Source organism: Theropithecus gelada, chromosome 4 (genome assembly GCF_003255815.1).
Source record: "Theropithecus gelada isolate Dixy chromosome 4, Tgel_1.0, whole genome shotgun sequence".
NCBI lineage: Eukaryota > Metazoa > Chordata > Mammalia > Primates > Cercopithecidae > Theropithecus > Theropithecus gelada.
The window spans coordinates 16646243-16662635 of NC_037671.1; the positions used below are offsets into that span (position 1 = coordinate 16646243).

Sequence of the window (16393 nt, forward strand, 5' to 3'; positions counted from 1 at the left end):
AGGCACGCACCACCATGCCTGACTAATTTTTGTATTTTTAGCAGAGTCGGGGTTTCACCATATTGGTCAGGCTGGTCTCAAACTCCTCACCTTGTGATCCACCTGCCTCGGCCTCCCAAAGTGCTGGGATTACAGGCATGAGCCACCTTGCCCAGCCAAGAAAATAATTTTATATATCTTGATTGATAAAATAATTTATATAAATTACTAATAAATCATTAATAATGAAGAAGGTAACGATGATGATGGTGGTTAATATTTCCTAAGCCCTCTGTGCTATCAGCTTTTTGGATTATTCATTTACTTTTCACAATAACTTATGAGGTTATTATTATACCCATTTTACAGATGAAGAAACTGAGACACAGAGCAGTTAAGTAATTTTTCCAAGGTCACACAGCTAGTACGTGGCAGTTGCAGAAATCAAATCTATGTAATCTGGCTCTAGAACTCCTGCTCTTTATCACTATACTTAAATTACTCTTCAGAAACTGAGGTGGCTGATATTAAAGAGTAAAACAAAGCTGCATTTCTTTTTAAAAAACAATTTTAGTAATATCACTCAATCTCAAAATAATAAGAAATCTAACATTGCCATGGAATTCCAACAAATAAATGAAAAAATTTATTCCAACAAATTTTCACTCTCCATTTGATGGGATAGTCTGCTGATGGGACAGGCAATTTACTACGTAAGTTGTCTACAAAATAAAATTATGCATGCTAATGTGTCTTGGAGCCACATCATTTTGTTATTTGTGGTGGGGGTTTTTTTTGGTGAGGGAGGTCATACTTAAGCATCTACTATATATCAGGGATAGTACTATGCATAGTCACACACGTTTACATTAAACCCATTTAAGAAATACTGATTAGAATTTGTAAAATCATCTACCCATTTGGCCTTACTGACTATACTGAAATAAATATAAGAAGTTTTATCATCTCTAACCTAAAATAGCCTAGAGGCTCAACACCAGCAAGTCAGTTCTGCTGCATTCATGACAGCGCTATACCTGAGCCTAAGCAATTCAGCAAGGAACACTGCCTGTAGCTGAAAGGTAACTCTATTTTCTCTAGCAGCCCACTCAAACAAGAGTTTAAGTGCTATGCATTACTGTCAAGTCCTACGGCACATACATCGTTAAATCTGGTTTATGCTCATCAGCTGTGAATCAGTACAAGTAAAAACATAACCTTGTAGCCATCATTTTTTATTAAAAATGTAAGAAATATCACTGCAGACCCATTTCGGTGTCACAATCTTCCATTTCGTGGTCATGTTTAGAGCTACCATTTAGGAAACCATTGGATGAAGTTTCTCCAACTCCATTGGAGTAGTGATCTGTTTCCATGTCTACATCATTACTGAAAACGAAAAAACAAACCTAATTTTAGAAATATCATACTTGCAGCTTAGTTTAAAATAAATCACTACTGAACTGTATAGCCTATGAATAAACTAACTTCATGAGGCAATAGAAATCTGCAAAAAAGGTATTTAGTTACATCTTGAATGTATTCAAAGCCAAACAAGTCGCTGACTTTTAACAAATTTGTACCCCTGGAGATAAGGGAGGGAAAAAAGTACATATGCTAAAATGTAGTAGTTTTATGACTTTACATCAGTATGGAGAAATCATATTTCTGCACAATCCTATTATTTTTCAAACTCAGATCTGTACATCTTCATTGATCAACTGCGGCCCCACCAACTCCCTAGCCACCCCTCTCCCCTCTACTCCCAGCACTGATTTCCAGTATGTAAGGTGAAAACCTCACTCTCAAAACAAATACATCTCACTCCTGGAACCCAATTCAGCTCATACTGGACCTCATACTCAATCCACTCCTAGACTATATTTAAATAGTCGGCATTCTGGCATTTGTCCTCACTACTTAAGAATATACACTCTTTCAAGGGTAACTGATCACTTAAAAACCGACTGAGCTTCATTCTCTCATCCCTTTTCACCACATGACACTATTTCTTTCTCACAGGCTATCTTATGGCTAAAGTATTGCTGAATCTTAATTTTTAAACTGGTGTCCTAGTTTCCAGTTTTCACTCATTCCACTCAGTGAATATCTATCTGCCAATAACTACATTTGGACATATTTAAGCTGTCAATGTATGTCCTTCAGAACCATCCGCACTCTTATAAGCAACAATAAATATCTAATCTTTAGGATTTATCCTATGAAGGTCTAGGTAATAATTATACAATTTAGAAGTAAACACTCGATGAAATTTTAGGCAATGCTTAGATAAAAATGACATTTCTTATTACAAAAGCAATATATATTCATTTGTAGAAAAAAAAATACAGATGAGCAAAAACCACTGTGCGTAATACCACCAGAGGTAACAAATTCTAACACCTTGGGGGCGTGTGTGCATGCATACACTCCTGTTAGTAAAACTGTTAAGGTGAAAAAACACAAGAGATCTAGGGAAAAGGGGGATATGGCCCTAGGACTCCAGAGCAGACTTACTCAACCAGGAAAGCTTGTTTATAATCTTGACAAACTTCGAAAATTGATAAGAAAAACCAAACTTTAAAAATAAGAAAATCCTTACCATGACAGCTTTCAGTGGCCTTTTAAAAAATACTAAACTTTTTTTTTTTTTTGAGATAAGTATTTGAAAGGAACTCATTCATTTAACACACATTTAAGAGCCTCTGAGGTATGATCCCTGTTAGGTGCTAAGGATACTATGAAACAGCCTCTGCCTTCCTGCAGGAAACAACCTATAAAAAGCTAATTAAGTTACTATATTACAGAGTAATTATGATCAGTACTATGATGAAAGTTAATCACAAAACATGACACATTTGATGGGATGGAAATCAAGGAAAACATCCTGGAAGAACTGACATCTGAACTTGCATTTTCTCAGCCTGGGCAGGAGTTATACTGGAGGTGAGGGAGGGCAGGAAGAAGAGCATTTCAGATGGTGGGCGGTATCAGGGAAAAAGCACAAGTTTGCAAGTCAAATCCTGAAAAGCAGCCTCAGCTCTGCGACTTACTAGCTACTATTAATTGACCTTAAGGAAAAAAAAAGTCATTTACTTTTCTGATATCCGGCTCTACATCTGTAAAATGGTTTAAATAGTTAACACCATCTTTGCCTACTTCACAGTAAGGAAAGCCATTACCAACTACAAAACAAGTTATAGTTTAAGGCAGTTCAAAAGTTTCCTGTATTTCCCTTTTATACTGCAGACAAAGGAGGATGTTGCGTCATCAGACCTTCCGTTAAGCTTGCGTCCCTGAACTCAGGTAATAACAGATCTGTTTAGCAACTTCCTGCTGTGAGGATAGTATTTAAGAGAAAAACTCACCAATTGACTGCAATCTTACCCTCAAACATTGGCAGAACCCTTGATCAATGATAAAGTACCAATGCATTTATTATAAAGCATGATGAAGTTAACTTTTTAAATTTCCATCTATTTTTAAACTATATTTTGATTTTATATTTTCCAATATATCATCTCTGCTGTGAAAGACGATTTTTCTGCTGTTCTCATACACTTTTGTGGTTCTCCATTATAACTTTTATCAATCACACACAACATTACTTCAGTAAATTTTTGTCATGTGTGACAGACAACCCAGAAATTGAGATTAATCTCCAAATTTTCAAATATAGATTTTTTTTTTTTACATAGACTCCTTTCTGCAAAATCATATTTCCATTAAGATTCCATGCTAAAAGTTAGGCTCTCTCTCCTTTAATAAGAAAATGTTGCACTGGTGACCATTTCCTGAAAATGCAATGTAACCAACTGGTTTGTTATAGACCAAATCAACATTAAATTGACCCAGTCCTGGATGATTTGGGCAGGGTGAATTCACAATAATTTGCAACTGCACAGTAGTATTTAATTCAAATAATTTCACTTCATGAACTTTTAGGTTTCGTAAATATTAAACCTGAGTATGTCAAGGGTCATAGTATACTGAATGAGATATCGTCTTTCAAACCTCTTCGAAGTCAGACACCCTACCTAGCAGAATGTTTGGTGCCCAACAAATCCTCAAAACTATCCTCACACTAATGTTTACTAAATGACTTAACCATCTGCTATATGCAAGCTACTTAAAGGAAGGCTTTCAAAAAAGATTCTTTGTAAAGCGAGTTTTGAACTTGGAAAACATTCTACACATTTACAACAAAAAAAACTCACAGAGAAAAAATTAGTTGTAAATTTATCTTATGTCACCATTCAAGGTTAAATATGCTACTGTGTCTTAACTACTGTGAAAACATAACAAATGGCATTTATGTGATCATTTGTATAGCTCTGTGGTTGGCGGGAAGACAATGCATGAAGCCCTGAATTTGTCCTTATAACTTTACTAGGGGGAAGAGGGTAGTAGAGAAGAAGAAACTAAAGAAAGAGCTCATGTGCATAGTAGGAGACTAAAAGGCTTTGGGGAACTGAGTCCCTACCCTTTTATTCTCTGGGGGCTTAGGAACTCCCAGAGCCCCTCTGTGGGTCACATAATTCAAGTTCTTTCAAAATTTTTACAGTGATTACACCTATAACTAGGTTGCTTATATTAATGCAAAAGTTAGTGAAATTACTTACCTGGTGAAGTTATTAACTTGCTGTGATCTTGACATATTTATACTGTTCAGTTCTGGTACATTCAAATTGGATGACTGGTGTTTATTACTATGGCAATATGATTGATGTGCTTTATTTGATATTACACCATTACTACAACTTTCAAAACCTGAAGAAAAAGATACCACATGGAAATAGAAACAAACACTAATTTATTAATATGGTTGTAAACAAGTCTCCATGTTGATTTTGTATTTAAGACTTCTAGAATGTAGGAGAGTCAATGGATGATGTAAGCAGGTAATTTCTTTGAAAGGATACTAAGAATACTTAACTGTGAGATCTTAATTGTTACCTCATCTAACATTTATTGAAGGGTTACAGATCTCATTTAATCCTCAAAATCCCCCTAAGATGGCAATATTATGATCATCCCCATTTTACATATGAATACACTGAGGCTCAGAATTTGTCCAAGCCTGAAGCGACTGTATGATATTCAAGAGGAGTAGTGGCTAAGAATAGACATAAGAATCACACTTGTTTTACAGAGTGGTGATATAAATAACTGAGAGGAAGTAATGCAGAAAAGAGTATAAATTGAAGTGAGAAAAAGCAATGATGTTACTTCATGAAAGGAAAGGAGACACTATCTGACTTGTTTAAAGAATGTTAAATGTACAAATATATCATCTTGGGAAATGCAGAATTAAAAAGATGGGCAAACAGAAGACTGAGAAGCATCAGATATACATCTTTGGCTGGGCATGCTAGCCCACACCTGTAAGCCCAGCACTTTGGGAGGCTGAGGCAGGAGGAGCGCTTGAGGCCAGGACTTTGAGACCATCCTCCGAAACATTGCGAGACTCCAACTCTTTAAAAGAAACAAAAACAGGCCAGGCACGGCGGCTCACACCTGTAATCCCAGCACTTTGGGAGGCCAAGGCGGGTGGATCACGAGGTCAGGAGATCGAGACCATCCTGGCCAACATGGTGAAACCCCATCACTACTAAAAATACAAAAAATTAGCCGGGCGTGGTGGTGGGCGCCTGTAGTCCCAGCTACTTGGCAGGCTGAGGCAGGAGAATGGTATGAACCCAGGAGGCAGAGCTTGCAGCTAGCCCAGATAGCGCCACCGCACTCCAGCCTAGGCAACAGAGCGAGACTCCGTCTCAAAAAAAACCAAAAAACAAAAAAAACAAAAACAAAACCAAAAAAACCTGTAGAAGCGATGTCACAAAAGCCAAGAAAGGAGAGGATTTTAATTACAAGAAGGCCCAAAGTCACAGAGAGTAAGACTGACGAGTCAAAAAACAGATGGGAGAAAATGAACTAGGCAGAGCTGACTTTTGCAAGAGGCTTGGTTGGGAAAGGTTGGGGATGGGGAGAGGGGAGGGAGGCAGGGGCAGCCCAGCTAGGTGTGGTAACCAGTGGCATAAGATATCACAGCTGGATCACCTTTAAATTTATATTTTATTAAAACACACAATTACCTTTTCACTTGAATGCTTTCATTTATGAAGGTCTGCTAATAACCTACTCTCAGAAACAGCTGTTCTTCAAGTTACTTCCTGGTACTGAGAACATGTGAATCTGAACCTACAATTTTTCACCCAGAAAATCCAGAAAATCTTAAGTATACACATTTGAAAACAGTTACAAAGGAAATATACAGATTTTCTGAGACAGACGGAATGTCACTCTGTCACCCAGGCTGGAGTGCAGTGGTGTCATCTCAGCTCACTGCAACCTCTGCCTCCCAGGTTCAAGCAAGTCTCCTGCCTCAGCCTCCTGAGTAGCTGGGACTACAGGCACTTGCCACAATACCCAGTTGATTTTTGTATTTTTAGTAGAGAAAGGGTTTTTACCATGTTGGCCAGGCTGATCTTGAACTCCTGACCTCGTGATTTGCCCACCTAGGCCTCCCAAAGTGCTGGGATTACAGGCGTGAGCCACCGCGCCCGGCTGGAAATATACAGATTTTCAAAAGGAAAACGGTTTAAGATTATAAAGAGGAAAAATCTAAAAATAATGTCGTAAGTTAAATCTCACCTGAAAAATGTGCGGTGCTTCCTTTGCCTGATGCTAAATTGTGGATATTCATTCCATGGCTGGGGCTCATACTTGGACTACTAAAAGGTCGAGGACTAACAGGATAACTGTCTTGAGACTTTGGACTTCGGCCTCCCAAACATCGTACTTCACTATCTGTACCATTCACCATTTCTATAAACTGACGCACTCTAAAGGAAAAAAGAAAAATTTACTTAGACATAAACTTCAAATGGCCTTTTGTTTATTTAATAGCAACAGATTTCTAAAAATATTTTTAAAACTTTTATTTATCAGTAAGATTGGTCTTTAGATAGTAAGCTAAAAATATTAAATACGGTGTCCTATACTTTATTGCTTAGAATTTTAGAATTTCCAGAAAAATGAGAGTATGATGTATCAGACACTATAATAATATTACCCCCCTTTAATCAAGATTTACTAAATGGAATTTACCTATAAGAAGATATGAATCCCTTTTTTTTTTTTTTTTTTTGCTACAAGTAATTTAATCAAAATAACATATGCACTTGGTAGCAAATCAAACTGAGCCTAAGGACAGGATTTTATGTATATATGATACATCTAAAGCATAGCCTTTCTCCCCACCCGTCCCATTTCCAACCTCTTAACCAAAATGGGCCTCATTTAAAATTCTACTTACTCTAAAGCAAAACAATTGTGTCATTTGGCTTAAAAGGATACCTGTTGCTTAACAAGCTGAAATCGAAAGCTCAGTAACATCTCATTTTTTAAGTAACAAAGATTCATAAAACCAATTAAAAGTGTCAAATCAGGATAGCTATTATTAAAAAAAAATAGTTAAACACAGAATTACCATATGATCCAGAAAGTCCACTTCTGGGTATATAACCGAAAAAATCAAATGCAGGGACTCAGATATTTGTACACCTATATTCATAACAATTATTCATAATAGCCAAGAGGTAGAAGCAAACTAAGTGTCCATCAGTGGATGAATGGATAAACAAAATGCAGTATTATCCAAACAATGGAGTACAATTCAGCCTTTAAAAGGAAGAAAATTCTGATACATGCTACAATAAAGATGAACCTTAAGGCTATTACACTAATTAAAATAAGCCAGTCATGAAGAACAAATACTCTGATTCTACTTATATGAGTAGTCAAATTCATACAGGCAAAATGTAGAATGGTGGTTTCCAGGGGTTAGGGGGAGGAATGGATGGTTAGTGTTTAACAGAGTTTCAGTATGGGAAGATGGAGAAGTTCTGGAGTTGGATGGTGGTGATGGTTACACAATGATGTGAATGTAACAAATGGTAAATTTTATGGATATTTTACCACAATTTTTTAAAATGCCAGAGAGATTAAATGTAAGGTACTTTTCAGAAGGAAAAATAGACACCCATCTTCTAAAGATTTTCACATTTTTAAAAACATAAATAGAATGATAACAGCAAATACATAGCAAAAGACACCTTCTGCTTATGGTCCTTAACACAAAAGTATTTTTCATAACATGTTACTTAAATGTACTACATTACAAAATTTATATTTGAAAAAGAAAAAAAAATTACAAAAGCATGAAAATGTGTTTTATTATGTAACATATATGACAAGTACTTATAATATATAACAAATATAGCATTTTATTATGCAAACTCACTTTAATGTGAAAAGGAGATTAGGATTTCTTTCAAGTAAACTTGGGTATAACTGTTGTGTTGTTTCAATGGCTTCTCCCATTCTTCCTGCTAATACCAATTTCTGAATTCCTATTCAGTAAAAGGAAGCAAACGATTAACTTTTACAAAAGTAGATAAAACATAAACTTAGTTTTATCTAAGTTTAGTGGATCCTCAGAAAAGAAAGGCAGTTAGTAAGAAATCTTTAAATAAATTATGATTAATTTCAATTTCTTTTTCTAATATCATAGTTTCCATTCAGCAATCCAGGAAACATTTCAGACATTTATTAAAAAATTAGAAAAACAAGTACTGTCACAAATTTTTTTTAAAAAAAATCACAAACATACAAGTAATATAGTTAAAATATCTATTATGCAATATTGAAGTTTCAAACACTGAGATTAAAAAGACTGTTTTAAAGAGATAATAAAACGCCTTATCAAACATGATGACCTTCTGAACAAAGGACTAAAAAATGATAGCTTTTGAGTAAGATTCCAATTTAACAGAGACTCACTGAACATTCACTTGATCTGATATTTGTTAAATTAGATGATGAGGATACAAAATGAGTGATCTCTGTTCAATAGAGCTTATTAAAATAGTAGAAAAGGACAGCACACAATTAACTACAACACAATGTAATCAGTGCTATTACAGCAATTTGACCTATGAAACAGTTGTCTTCATCCATTAATTTCACCCATCTGTTTTGTTTTCATCTCTATACGCTTGTCAAGTATACCCACCCTGATGGACAAACAGCACCCATTTTAGGATGGCTAACTATGGAGCAGTTAATGCTGACTTGCCATTGTTATATAGGACCTGTTTTATCTCTGGCCACACACGCCAGCACTAGGATCTAAATAATAAATACTTATGATCAATACTGTATTAGATAGCCATTTAAATTAAAAGATATTTACATTTCTTTCACACATTATCTCCTCCAACTAATCAGACTACTTTACTATTTTTTAAATCTTTTTATTAAATGTTTATTTCCTGAAAGCTTAAGAAAACATTCCTTTAAGAAAAAAATGGTAAAGACATTCCTTACAAAAATTTCTGTAAAATCTCTCTAGAATTAGAATTCTGACAGAGTCTTATGTGAATTTTTAAACTGATCTTCAAAAATGTCAGTGAAAATAAAATTCAGAGGCATCCATTTTAAATTAATATATTCGAAATTTTTTAAATTAAAAAAATAAAATTTCTAAAAATTAAAGTAACCAAATCTATAATCTGAAAACAAATATTAGCCATGCACCACAGTGTCCTTACTTTGTCTATTCTTAATGGAAGCTAATTCTTCTAGAACGGTCTGGTCTGTAGATCTGGCAAAGGCCTCTGCTGTGGCACAGTACCCATGGTGGACTAAGTAAGATGAAACCATTCTTAAAATAAAAAGAAAAAACATACATCTTTTAGTGAAGAGAATACATGCTTCATACTACAATTTACATAAACAAAATCTACTCTGGTGTTATAAAAACGAACCTATTTCCTTGAAACAAGGCGTTAAGAACTTCACCTTTAAAGTAAGCTTTTGAAAAACATCATTTTGTTCTATTCATGTAGTATTTTCAAAAAGATAACTGCAAATGCTATGTTGAGACTCCTCTCCCTAAAATAAATATTACTTGAGAATCAAGGACATTAAGTGACCTTTTCTTTGATTCTTGGACTCTCATTACCCCCAGGTCCCTTCCTATCTTATTATTCAGCCCTTCTAACCATAATTTCTATTTTGACTTTATCCTATGACTTAGTCCAGTAATTGGTGGCATTGTGTAAAATAACCAACTTTAAAATAAAAGATTAAATCTTAATGTTCCAGAATTCAACCATCTTCTTCATACACCAGTTATATGAAATGGGATCACACAGTATGTACAGAATACTAAGGTGAATCCAGAGAGACAATTTTCCAGAACAATGTCTATAAGTGTACTACTAATTAAAGAATCAGCCTTCTAGTCTAAATCAATTACTATGGTTTTACCCAAGAGATTTATCCAATATGACTTACATGTGAGTGACACATTTGCAATACAATAATCTTTTAAAAAGGTACCAGGTAGTCAAAACATATACTTACATCTATCCACAAAATGTGGTTAGAAAAACTGGTGATGCAACAATATTAACCCAAGTATCTGTTATCTACAAATATTCAACTTTTAAACCTGCCTCCACTTGACACTACTAAGGGCCAGTTAAAAAATGGTGGGAAGCAGTGGTTCACCAGGAGGAGACTGAAGCGAAGTGCGGAGGAAAGCGGGGAAAATGTCTAAGAAACAGATGTGCATCTTATTTTACCCAACTGTTCAAATTAGTTAAAGGGGGAGGGGACCTTTTAGAATGGACTCTTCAAGAGTTCATGGTGAGTATCAATTCAGTGAAGAAGTGGGTGGGAGGATCCTGGTTATAAGGTTAAGATAAATGTTTTCTACTATTTTGCCATGATGCTCAGTGGTAACCATTTTTAGGGCATTAAAACAATGTGGTCCCAGAACAACCCATTCTAGCTTCAGTTCATGGTGACCACCAGATTCTGCATCAGGGTTGTCTATGCTCAACTGGGCTGGACAAAAAAACTAGTGTCCAGTCTCTGTAATACAGATGATAATAGCTCTAGGGAAGAAGTGTGCTTTCAGAGTCATCATTACGTCTCCCAATCACTACCTTTTCTAAAAAATACCCCCAACATTTTATTACAATTTTAAAGTTAAGAATATTCAAGGCAATTATAAGGACATTAAAGATGAAATGTGTTGGACCAATTGTATCTGAAAGTCTGCTATTTTCTTGGCCTGGATTATAATAGTGAAGATGACTTTTTAAATTTAATGGTATTTATTTAAATTTTAAGTCTATACTTCACTACTGCTGATAGTTCAGATATTGAGAGCTTAAACACAGCCAAGTTCGTGTCCAAAATCCACAGAACCCGATTATAAAATTTAGATGATCTCTCAACTTTATCTTTTGCATTAACACTATTAAAAGTTAAATTGTATAACCTACAGAAATCATTAAATACTATTACTAAGAATAGCAAATGAATTAACCTAGCCTAGGTGACCTAACATCATTTTATTTCCTTCGTCAAATTAATTCAGACTGAAATACAATTCTGAATGTGTGTGATCAAACAGTTGTTTTTAATTTGTTTAAAGAGTGGAGTAAATTACTTTTTGTTGAGATTAAAATCAGTAATATAATAGATGTTAGTATATAAATTAGTGGATTAAAAAGCTTCCATGGATACCAAAAGAATAAATATCTTATAAAAAATAGATTCTGAATAACATAAATTCAAATTTCTTCACTCTTACTTTTGTATCATGGTCTGCCATTCTCCTTCTCGATCTCCGATAGGAAATCGATCTATCTGTGCCTGGATTTTGGTTCTCCACTCCCGCATATAGTCTTCTATATCAAACACGAAAGGATGTTGCCCAAAATTGGCATCGACCACTTCTCCTGGTGTTTGAAGCCCCACGGTAGGATACAAATTTGGCTGTAAGATAACGTATTTCATTAAACATCTATCCATTTTATGTTAGATTTAATAATTTTTTAATGTTATATTTAAAAGAACAGAACTATAAATTTACTTCAAATTTTAAAATTCCAATCAAAATATTAGTAAAAGGCTAAAACAAATGGTCTCAATTATATGTTAGATGAAAAAATATCACTTCTTGCAATTTAATCATCAAGAAAAAACAAAGCGAACGAAGATCTCTATTTTATTTATTCAGGGACAACGTTGTATTATACCATGAGGTATTATGCTACTAATAATATGTGGATGTAACTCTTGTTCTAAGATTATGTCATACAGTAGTCACAGAAATTCAAATATAAACACATAACTCAGGTTTATCCCAGATTTTATATATGATACATTTCTATAAACTGCATGTTAAAGCTAGTTATCATAAAAGTACAATCTCAGCTAGTCTGTCATTTAATAGCTTAAATTTACTATTTTCATTCTGTACATTTGGGATGCCTAACTTTACAAAGGGAAGGGGATACGACCTTAACTATAAGCAAAACACAGTGCCATGAAGAGTGGGGATTCTCTGTATTAAAAAAAGAAAAAAAAAGAAAAAGAAAAAAAACTCAAATGTACGTATTTCAAGGGAGGAAAAGAATGAACCTGAATACCCAAACTAAGAAATGCATTCAGGTACACTCCATGGTTTCAAGGTTAATCAAGATGAAAAGCTGGTAACTTCAAATAAACAAAAAATAGAGGAGTCATTCTTTTGGCTATGTCACTAATTGGTTGTTACATCTAAAGGGAGAATGAGTTTCTGAGTGGCTACAAAATGCCAGGGTTTAATCATAATTCTGTGAGGCCACTATTATTATTTCTACTACAAAGATAGAGAAAAATGAGGATTCAAGGTTAAATAACTTGCTCATGGTCGTTCTGCTAACAAATGGCAGAGATGGAACTGGAACACAAGTTTGTCTGACACCACATCCAAAACTGATTTTTCCTCTTGCAACTCCAAATCCTACCATATTTTCATTATCTGTATGTATGTCTTATATCTTTGATTTAATAGTTATAACAAGTATTTTTAGTACAAAACAAGGTAAAGATCAAGAACAGATAATTTCTGTGTGAATATAAGATGTTAGATTTCACAGTAAAATGCAAAGAGGGTGTATTTAAAAACAACTGTTCAATCAAGCAGAACAAAATAGAAACAAAAGTGTGTCAAAATATCAAAAAACATAAAGTACTAGTGGATTATGGAAATAAATGGCTAAAGTATGCAAATGTATTGATTCTCAATAATCAACAGAGCTAACAAGTTTATAAACTTTTAAGCCAAAAACAGGTGAGATAGTACAGCCTTCTCATTTCACCAGTGAGAAAACTGAGACCTAAAGACTTTATAGAAACAGGCCAGGAGCGGCAGCTCATGCCTGTAATCCCAGCACTTTGTGAGGCTGAGGCGGGTGAATCACCTCAGGACAGGAGTACCAGACCAGCTTGACCAACATGGTGAAACCCCACCTCTATTAAAAATACAAAATTAGCTGGGTGTGGTGGTGCATGCCTGTAATCCCAGCTACTCGGGAGGCTGAGGAAGGACAACTGCTTGAACCTGGGACAGGGAGGTTTTGGTGAGCCGAGATTGCGCCATTGCACTCCAGCCTGGGCAATAAAAGTGAAACTCTGTCTAAAACAAAACAAAACAAAACACAAAAGAACAGAAAACCCACTACAGTTATGAAATACTTTAACACAAAAGCATATAAGTCAAAAACCACAGAGTGAGACGATTATGTTCATTACGCAGAGTTTATAATGATATTCAGTACTGTCTAAATAAAGACACTTTTAAAACGATCTGCTCATCTAAATTTTCTTATAAATTCAGAAAAAATAATTATATCAACACTATCAAAGACAATCAACATTCATGAATTCTCTGATAAAACTATTTCATAAAAATTTAAAACTTCCCAGTGACAAAACATGCCACAAATGACAAAGATAAATGACCTTCTAGAAAAAAAATCTTGCCACACATATGGCAAAATGTGTTTTCCAAATATAGAAAAAATTTAGGAGGACAAAGTTCAAATTCTTAAAAATGGCAACGAATATGAAGGCAATTTGTAGAAGAAATAAAAATGACAACACATAAAGAGAAGTTTAATCACACTCAACTTTTTAGATGAACATTTTTAATGTGCACTTAAAAATAAAATCAATTAAATTAAAAGTTCAAGATTTAAAAACTTTTGCACATCAGATTAAGACTTGAAAGGCTGAGAATATCCAATGTTGATAAGGGTTGTGGAAATAACCCTCTCATCTACTTACACAGAAATAAACTGATATAATCTTTTAATAAATAAATCAGGAAAAATCTATTAACATTGACTGAGTAATTTCACTTGGAAGAGTGTATTCTTACAGAAAAATAAGTATGTACAAAGATATGTCCTGTAGCATTATTTGTAACGCAAACAAAACTTTAAAATATTCACAGATAGGTGATACTATACCACATTCATCAAATCTCAGAATCTAATAGTATCAAATATCACTATTTTGTGTCTAGGAAAACATAATGCAAATTAAACTCTGACCAGTCATTGATTCTACAGTGCATTCTCATTTCAGAAATACTAAAATATGAAAAAAATGTACATTTTATAATTAATCGATTGTGGTAGTAAGTTAATACAATAAGATAACATAAAGCAGGCAAAAAGAACAGAATGAAAAATGTTATGTATGGACATAGAAAGATGTCCTATACACATTAAAGTAAGGTATAACATATTGTATATGTTATGACCCTATCTTTCATATAAACATTTAAAAACTGAACATACTGGCTTATATGGTGTTTAGAAAGAAGTCTAAAAGGATATATACTCAAGTTAAAACAAACATTATAGCCAAAGAGACTGGGACTATGAAGAACTTCTCTTTTGTACATTTCTGTATATATAAACATTTCTCATTTAAGTATTTAATACTATACATTACTTCTGTAATCTGATACAGATTTAAAATAGTTTTAGTAATATTAAGTCAGTTTTGGCTCACTGAAAAGTAACTATAATTTTTATACCATTTACTCAACCTTAAAACTGGAGAATTTGGGGGAAGAGGATTAAGGACATAATCCTTAACTTGCTATATTACAGATTTTAAAAAACAACAGCCGTCAATGTTTTTTAGTATGTTCACCTGTGCAGCTATTATAATTGTATAACAATCCCATCACCCCAGAAAGAAACCCAGTACCCATTAGCAGCCACTCCCCATTTCCCCATTCCCCCGGCAACCACTAATCTACTTTCTAACTCTATGGATTTGCCCATTCTGGACATTTTGCATAAATGGAACAACAAAATATGTGATCTTTTATGACTGGCTTTTTCTTTTTTTTTTTTTTTTTTGAGACAGAGTCTCGCTCTGTGGCCCAGGCTGAAGTACAGTGGCATGATCTCAGTTCACTGCAACCTCTGCCTCCTGGGTTCAAGCGATTCCCCTGCCTCAGCCTCCCAAGTATGGGACTACAGCTGCATGCCACCACGCCTGGCTAATTTTTGTATTTTTAGTAGAGATGGGGTTTCACCCTGTTGGCCAGGATGGTCTCGATCTCTTGACCTCCTCATTCGCCCGCCTCGGCCTCCCAAAGTGCTGGAATTACAGGCGTGAGCCACCGCACCCAGATGACTGGCTTCTTTTATTTAGCATGTTTTCAAGGTTCATCCATGCAGCAGGTGCACCGTCACTATAGATTTATATGTAATAATGTCTTCCAGAAAAATACTCCCGCCCATGTAGAATAGTACATAGACAGAATAGGTGCTTTATGAAAAGAATAGGAAAACATTTCTATTAACTTGCAAAAGGTATTTTCAATCTAGAAATTGCTTAAAAGCTAAATGTATACAATATAAATTTCTATTCTCAATAGCACAGCTTTGGTCTACATTAGATCTCTTCTAATAAAAATGACTATACAAATAATGTATCCACAAAAAGTAGATTTCAAGTCAGTGCCCAGAATTCAAAAACAACGTCATTTAAAATGAGAACAGTTACTATAACAAAAGTCTTTAAAAAGCAACAGCCTTCAATGTTTTTTAGTATGTTCACAGAACTGTGCAACTATCATAATTTAATTGTATAATTAAATCCCAAACTGAATTAGTTATATTTAATGTCATTTCTCAAACTGGTGAGGTAAGCTGAGGAAAAAGACTATTTTGAAAAAAATCTAAGGTTTTCAAAGCTGTATAAACACTTATGTTCCATAACAGGTGCAGAACAATATAGGTAAACTGGATTTTCTGCAAATATACTTTCTCTCAGGATTCAATGGTATGGGTAGCTTGTGAGAGATCCCAGGTGTACAAGACAAATATATCAACGCTTCCTTGATGCTTCCTTTAAAAGAAAAGTGATATGAAGCCTGTGGAAGTCCCAGAAGATCTACAGTATTAAAAATGAAAACTACTATACTAAAAGGAAACCTAAAACCACCACCGTAACCACTGTTACAAGGAAGTTGCACATGATC

The 16393-nt window shown here is 34.5% G+C and overlaps 1 protein-coding gene across 1 annotated transcript in view; it reads right to left on the reverse strand.

The window, feature by feature from the left end:
* The window catches only part of RANBP9 (RAN binding protein 9), a 95309-nt gene that overhangs the window by 12789 nt on the left and 66127 nt on the right, over window positions 1-16393 (reverse strand). The window contains exons 7-12 of the mRNA XM_025382402.1: window positions 11651-11835; window positions 9594-9706; window positions 8285-8393; window positions 6634-6824; window positions 4602-4749; window positions 1247-1368 (exon numbers count right to left, since the gene is read on the reverse strand). Of these exons, the coding sequence (XP_025238187.1) occupies window positions 1247-1368; window positions 4602-4749; window positions 6634-6824; window positions 8285-8393; window positions 9594-9706; window positions 11651-11835 (868 nt within the window). The remainder of the gene's footprint in view (window positions 1-1246; window positions 1369-4601; window positions 4750-6633; window positions 6825-8284; window positions 8394-9593; window positions 9707-11650; window positions 11836-16393) is intronic.